At 55.5% G+C, this 7487-nt stretch overlaps 1 protein-coding gene across 2 annotated transcripts in view; it reads left to right on the plus strand.

The window, feature by feature from the left end:
* CAMK2A (calcium/calmodulin dependent protein kinase II alpha) overlaps positions 1-7487 on the plus strand; it is a 67059-nt gene that overhangs the window by 34783 nt on the left and 24789 nt on the right. For both annotated transcript variants that reach the window (XM_007448053.1, XM_007448054.1), the window contains exons 7-12: positions 1342-1444; positions 2755-2838; positions 2985-3079; positions 4156-4278; positions 4863-4946; positions 6451-6493. In XM_007448053.1, coding sequence (XP_007448115.1) covers positions 1342-1444; positions 2755-2838; positions 2985-3079; positions 4156-4278; positions 4863-4946; positions 6451-6493 — 532 coding nt within the window. The remainder of the gene's footprint in view (positions 1-1341; positions 1445-2754; positions 2839-2984; positions 3080-4155; positions 4279-4862; positions 4947-6450; positions 6494-7487) is intronic.

The following is a 7487-nucleotide window of genomic DNA, read 5'->3' on the forward strand; positions in this document are numbered from 1 at the left end:
GCTCTTCCTCCCCAAACAAAAAATATGAGTACTGATACTTATCAAGCATTTGTAGTCCACTGCGAAGTGCTTTACAGGGATTATCGTAATTAATCCACATGCCACCCCACGAAGTAAGCATTATCCCCACTTTTTGGAGAGGAGACTAAAGCTCAGAGAGGTGAAAGAATTTGCCTAAGTTCCACAGCATAGAAATGGCAGCACTGGGAACAGAAGCTAGGGCTTTCTAACCGAAAAGTTCCCACTTTTAATACCTCTCTGCCCTGAGGAGGGGGATTTCCTGTCTTCCAGACCCAGCAGAAGATAACAGCCTTCATGCCCCACAGGCCAGGTGGCACGTAGGAGGCCCCACATCTCTCAGCCTAGAGTGGTTCAGAGCACGGCTCTGGAGCCAGACTATGCCTTGATCTGGTTCTATCGGTTACTAGCTGTGTGATCTCAGTCAAGTCACTTAACCTCTCTGAACCTCAGTTTCCTCATCTTTATACATGTGACAAATACTTAAGTGCCTGCTATGTGCCGCCCACTGTTTTAGGTGCTGGTGATACATTGGTGGACAGAACACATAAGAAACTCATATTGTACAGAGGTGACGGATAATGAACAAGCACATAGACAGATGGGAAAACACATTAGAAATTGTGATGAGATCTATGAAGGTAACAACAAGGAGCTAAGACAGAAGATACCTGGGGACTCCTCCTTTAGATAGAGTAGTCATGGAGGGCTTCTTGGAGGGGGTGACATGAAGGTGAGAGCTGGATGATGAGAAGGAGCCAAACCTGTGACGCACGGAGGGAGAGCAAATCAGGCAGGGGGAGCAGGAGGTGCAAAGGCCCTGAGGTGGGAACAAGCGTGACTGTTTCAGGGGATGTAAGAAGGCCACTGTGGATAATGGAGATAATAATGCTTACCCCAAAGGGTTGTTGAGCTAATAAATGGAATGATGTATGCAAAACCCTGAGCCCAGGGGCTGGCACATAGTGGAAGCACAATAAATGTTGCTTCTTTTTCTTTATTGTGGTGATGGCTGTTTCCCCGCTGCCCCACCCCCGCCTCAGCCCCAGAACCAAACTCTGAGGGAAGGGGAAGGAGGGGTTGGCAGGTTGAAGAAGGGTCTTCCTATTGCAGAAGGTGGAGGGCTACAGTGGGGTAGTCCCCTCTCTGGGAAGCTCAGGGTTCTGTGTTTGGGGCTGGGGGTGGGGGGTGGGCGGTGTGCCTCTGGGTCACTCAGCTGCTCCTCCTGTAAGCCCAGAGCTCCAGAGGTGAGGTTCTGAATCTGTTCACTGTCCTCTGGCTTTTTCCTGTCCCCCTTTCCCTCCTTTCTCTGGTCCTGGGAAGCCGGAGAATCTGTTGCTGGCCTCCAAGCTCAAGGGCGCCGCAGTGAAGCTGGCGGACTTTGGCCTGGCCATAGAGGTGGAGGGGGAACAGCAGGCATGGTTTGGTGAGTAGGGGCAGGGTGTGTCAGGGGTATTGGGGGCCAGCCTTGAGTTGACACGTCAGCTGCTAGGAAGCCTCTGCCCAAGCAGAGGAGGTGGCTATTGCCCCATCTGGGGCTCAGGGAGCAGAGCCCCCCCTCCCTGCAGCTTCTGAGTCATTGGGGGTCACCCACCCTAGCTCCCTGGGGGCCTGGTGCAGGGACATGGTTGTCATTAAAACAGTATGTGACTCCTTCACACGCACATCCGGCACTGTCGGCTAGGGGCTTCCATGAGTTCCCCTAACAGCCTGGGTGTTAGATTATTATCCTGATTTTACAGATGAGCAACAGAGGCTAAGAAACTAAGAAAAGGTCAAGGGAGATGAAAAGGGGTAGAGCCAGGATTTAAGCTCAGATGATCCAGTGTGCTCTGAGATTTTGGCATAATTGAGTCCTTTCAGCTATGTGGGGTTACTTTTTAGTGGGCAATATTTGATCAGTGGTTAAGAGCCAGAGCTCTGGGTTCAAATCCTGACCCTGCTACTTACAAGGTATATGATTTTGGGTGAGTCATTTCACCTCCCTGAGCTTTTGTTTCTTTATCTATAAAATGGGGATAATAATAGTATGTTCCTTGGGGTGGTGTGAGGATTAAATGAGATCAGGCATAGAAAGTTCTCAGCCCTGCTTAGCACACACATTCATTAAGTAGGAACTATTCTCACAATTACTCGTTAAAACATTTTGGGTGTCCATTATTTCAAGGAATCCTCCCAACAGTGCTGGGAGGTGTTTAGGATAGGAATCCCTAATTCGTTATTCGTGGATGAGGAAACTGAGGCCCAGAAGGAAAAGAGACCTACCTAAGTGACTTAGGGCAAAGCCAATGTTAGGGACAGGCCTTCTGCCAATCCAGGACCAGCTCCTGGAAGGGGTGGGGAGTGGGTGAGGGTTCAGCTCAGCCTGGAACTGACAGGCAAGGACATTTCACCTCTAGAGCCACCAGCGATTGATTGGTAGTGGTTGCCAGGAGCGTTGTGCTAGAAGTTTGTGACTCTGAGGCAGGACCCTGGGATGGATCAGTGACTCTGCCATGAGGCTCTCTGTGCTGTGGGGGCATGGTGACAGGTATACTCCGTCCTCGTCCACCTTGGTCTAGAGGCATTGGTGTCTTACCAGGCCAGGGCTTCCAGCCTTTGGCCGGCTCTGGGAGCAGGGGGCGTTTCCCCCATCTCCAGGGCAACCTCATACCTCTTCCAGCAGGATCTTGTTCCGGGTTACTTACTTGCCAACCTCTCTGTGTGTGTCTGCCTGTCTGTGTGTCTGGGGAGCAGGGTTCGCAGGGACACCCGGATACCTCTCCCCAGAAGTGCTGCGGAAGGACCCGTACGGGAAGCCTGTGGATCTGTGGGCCTGTGGTGAGTCCATCCAAAGGCCCCTTAGTCCTCCTGGCTGCCTGACCCTCTGGTGCCCTGTCTGTCCTTTCCCATCATTCTCCTCCCTCCCCCCCCCACCCCATCACTACTCCTCATGAGGCTGAAGTTTCTACTGGTTCTCTCCTCAGGGGTCATCCTGTACATCCTGCTGGTTGGGTATCCCCCGTTCTGGGATGAGGACCAGCACCGCCTGTACCAGCAGATCAAAGCTGGCGCCTATGATGTGAGTGTTGCTCCTGTCTCCAGCCTCCCTGTCGTCCCCTGGGCCCCATCCAGTGAGAGCCAAGGCCCAGTGAGGCCAGAGACCCGAGGATGACACTGTCCCACCCTCCCAGCCCATTTAGGCCTCCTGCCACTCTCTAGCTACGGGGTGGGGATGGGGTGAACAGCAGGTGAAGCCTGAGGGCTGACTGGGACCAGGCCATGAGCTGGCAGTGCCTAATGACTTGGGCCTCTAAGGGATGGGATTTAGTCCATGGGGCCCCAGAGGGCAGAAGCAGCACCAACGTGGTGTGAGAGGTCAGGGGGCAGGCCCCAGGAGCCAGGTTCTCTCTCTATGTATAGAGAGATAGATACATACATACATACATACATACATATATAGATATACGTACACACACATACACACATATTATATATTGTATATACAAATAGTAATAATAACTAACACATATAGCAGTCTTCTAAATGCTTTCTATATATTACTACAGTTAATCCTCACACCAGTCATGACATAGGTACTACTGTTACCCCCATTTTACGGATAGGGAAGCTGAGGCACAGAGAGGTTAAATAAATGCCCAGACCACTTAGCTAAGAAACGGTAGAGCTGGGATTTAAACCCGGGCAGTCTGGCTCTAGTGTCCGTGCTTCTAACAACCAAGCTGTACTGCTTTTCTGCATGGCTGATGTCTATTGAGCTATATGCTACGTGTTCTATATCATATTTAATCCTCACAACATCTCTTGGGGTCACATGACTTGCCCAAGCTCACACAGCCCGGTAGGCAGAGCCAGGACTTGAGCCCAAACTTCTGATTTTGAAGTCTGGGCTCTAACCACTGTCTGGCTACTTTGCACATAAGGCACAGCTTCAGAAAAGCAGAGGGAGGCCTCCTTTCCCCGGCCATTGTTCTGATTTGTCCTGGGGTCAGGGGACCCTGCGCCATTTCCTGGTTGTGGACGCCCAAGTAGAAGGACACTAGGACCCCTGCCTGCTCCCCTGCCAGTCAGGGGCTGGGGGATCGCAGGGGTGGCCTGGGGTAGGCTGGGCAAACCTGGCCCCTCTGCCCCTTCCAGTTCCCATCACCAGAATGGGACACCGTCACCCCGGAAGCCAAGGATCTGATCAATAAAATGCTGACCATCAACCCATCCAAACGCATCACGGCCGCCGAGGCCCTCAAGCACCCCTGGATCTCGGTGAGCCTTCCTCAGCAAGGCCCCACCTGGGAACCCCTCCAGACCTCAGGAATAAGGCCCCTACGGAGGCCTGGCCCCTGCCTCTGGGCCTGAGGGCCCAGCCTGGGGCCGACGGAGCTTAATCCAAGAGACTGTTGTTCTCAGGGGAAGAGTGGCAAGTGGGAGGTATTCTGGGTTGCCACAATGACTGTGGGTACTACTGGCTTTGAATGTCCATTGCCAGGATGGTTTTTTTTTTTTTTTTTTTTTTTTTTTTTTTGCGGTACGCGGGCCTCTCACTGTTGTGGCCTCTCCCGTTGCAGAGCAACAGGCTCTGGACGCGCAGGCTCAGCGGCCATGGCTCACGGGGCCCAGCCGCTCCGCGGCACGTGGGATCCTCCCGGACCGGGGCACGAACCCGCGTCCCCTGCATTGGCAGGCGGACTCCCAACCACTGCGCCACCAGGGAAGCCCCGCCAGGATGTTTATACCATCCCCTAGAACAAAAAATCATTCCCCTAAGATGGCAACCACATCCATAGGATACTCTGGAGGGGGAGGGAGGGCTTGCCTTCCGCTCACAGACCTGCCCCCACTCCCTTCAGCACCGGTCCACCGTGGCCTCCTGCATGCACAGACAGGAGACCGTGGACTGCCTGAAGAAGTTCAACGCCAGGAGAAAACTCAAGGTAACAGCAGGCCCTCACCCTCCATATGCCCCCCGGCTGTGGGAGTAGCTTGGCCTGGGCCTCCGCAGTGGCCAAGAGACCCGCTTGCTAGCTCTTTCCTCTGTTGAGTCAACAAGTGTTATTGAACGCCGGCTGCCTGGGCTGGGCAGTGAGCAGCGGTGAGGACAGACGAGTGATGGAGACGTTATGGGGCAGTGGTGAGTGCTGTGACCACATGCCCTGCGGCTGTGGGAGTGCATAGCAGGGCCATGGGAAGGATCCCGGAAGCCTTCCTGGGCAAGTGTCATTTGAGCTGAGATCCCGAAGGATAAGCAGGTATTAACGGTGTAGAGACAGATTGGGCAGATCTGCAAGTGCTTTGGCGTGGCTGGGAGAGGTTTCCGGGGGTGACACATGACTGGGCAGGAGACCACGGTGGGGGTGAGAGACCCCAGCTGCCAAGCACTGGAGAGGAATGGCCGAGGGACTAGACAGGGGTTGTGGCTCCAAGGAAGCCACAGTGTGAGCCAGGTGGGCCCTAAGCTGCCAGCCTCTCAGCAGGTCTGTGTGTTCTCAGGGCCGTGACATCTCCTGGCCTAGACCTTGCCAGGGACCCCGTGAGCAGGTCGGAAGGGCAACCAAGGGGTCCCCAGCTGGTCGGAACAGAAAAGCCACCCACATGCTGAGTGACAGATACTGAGGCCCTGGCTGCTTCGGAACCTCCTCACCAACTGCTCCCAGGCCTGGCATGGTGGCCCAGGACAGGGACATGGGCCAACGGGGTGCTGGCCAGCATGATGCCAGGAGAATTGCGTCTCACCCCCAACCCCGCAGTGGGAGCTGTCACAGAAGAACTCTCAAAATGTCAGAGTCAGGGAGTCTTAAAATCATGGACTGTCAGACCCAGAGAGTGTTCAAATCAGACAGCAGTTAGAACCAGGAGGGCCATTGGTCCCCAGCCCCTCCATTGACAGAGGAGGGTTCTTCCTCATTAACCCAGGGTTCCGAGCCCAGGAGCCACAGAGGGGCGAGCTAGTACTGGAGTGAGGAGCTGAGTGCCCTAGGCAGAGGTTGGAGACGGGGTGGGGGGGGGAGGGGGGGGGGGGGGGGGGGGGGGGGGGGGGGAAACCAAGGGGTGCAGAGTCTACTGTCCTTGCCCCGTCAGGAAACTTCCTTGGCCTTTAGGAGCCCCACCGACAGGTGTCCCGGAGCACAGCCACCAGCTCTGGCCAGGCCGGTGGAATCTATTAATATCTGCTCCTAGGATGGCCGTGTACCCAGAGCGGTGCCAGCTAAGGCCTAGCTCACCCCTGCCTCACCTTTCTCCAGGGAGTTAGGGATGGTCTCGGGGCTGTGGGGTGAGAGAAATGGAGGAATGGAGGGCAAGGGGCAGAAGGCTTTCGCTTTGTGTCTGAATGGAGCACCTGCCTCTCCTTCCCCACCCCCCTCCCATTTCTCTGTCTCTCCTCTCCCCCCTCACCTCTGGCCTCCTCTCCCCCAAACCCCCTCCTCTTATCTGTTGCAGGGAGCCATCCTCACCACTATGCTGGCCACCAGGAACTTCTCTGGTAGGTGGTAGGACCTCAGATTTCCAAATACATCCTGCAGGAGGTAGGGGCATTGCCGTATGGGATATCTGGTGCCCTCAGGCCAGAGGGCCTGGGGAGAGGGGGGCTGTAGGGGACCCCATGACTGGGGACTTAGCTCACCTGATGCAAACCTGCCGAAGTAGATAAAGGTCAGAGGTCATCAAGCCAAGGGCTCACCAGGAAGGGTTAGAGGTTAAGTCTGGCTCCCCCACCTCACAGCAGTGCTGGGGTTCTCAGGCTGGGGCGGCCAGATGTCAGGGTACAGGTCCAGGAGGGACTGACCCAGGCCCAGGGAGTAGCAGTATTCCTGTTCCCCGCAGTTATGGAGCAGTGCCTGTGCTTTCGCTAACGTGGTCTTTGTGACAAGGTGATTGCCATCCCTGTTTTCTGAGTGAGGAAACAGAGGATCAGGGAGGTAAACTCTGACTTGCCCCAGGTCACACTGTTAGAGGGAGGCTTTCAGTGCAGTTGTGACCAGACCCAGAGCAAGTGCCTTACCAGGCTGGGTCACCAAGGAGTCCAGGGTAGGAGGCTTTGGCCTTGGCCGGGGCTGGTTCAGGCGGGAAATGCCCAGTGACCTGTGGCATGTGGCCCCAAAGAGCGAAGGGGAGGGGATTAGCATCAGGGCTTAGCAAGAAGCTCCCCTTGGCATGTTAGAGAGTGCCGTGGCCAGCGTCCGCCAGAGGCTGCTCTCTGTGGAGCCCGGGGCGGCGGATGGGGCGGTTGAGCAGATACGGCAAGGCTCACCCGAGGGGCCCTCTGGTTGGGGCAGCTAGAGCTGCTGCGGCACGTGGCTGGCTCCACTGCAAGGGGTCGGCTCTGGGAAGCTACAGCCCTGGCATTGCTGAGAGGGTCCACCTGCACATTTAACCAGCTGGGAGAATGAGACCCAGGGCTGGGAAGACCCTGCAACTTCAGATTTGGGCTTTCCCTCCCACGCCGGACTGCCTTCCCCCTCTCTCCCCAGACAAGG

Source organism: Lipotes vexillifer, unplaced genomic scaffold, assembly GCF_000442215.2.
Source record: "Lipotes vexillifer unplaced genomic scaffold, Lipotes_vexillifer_v1.1 scaffold121, whole genome shotgun sequence".
In the NCBI taxonomy this organism is placed as follows: domain Eukaryota; kingdom Metazoa; phylum Chordata; class Mammalia; order Artiodactyla; family Lipotidae; genus Lipotes; species Lipotes vexillifer.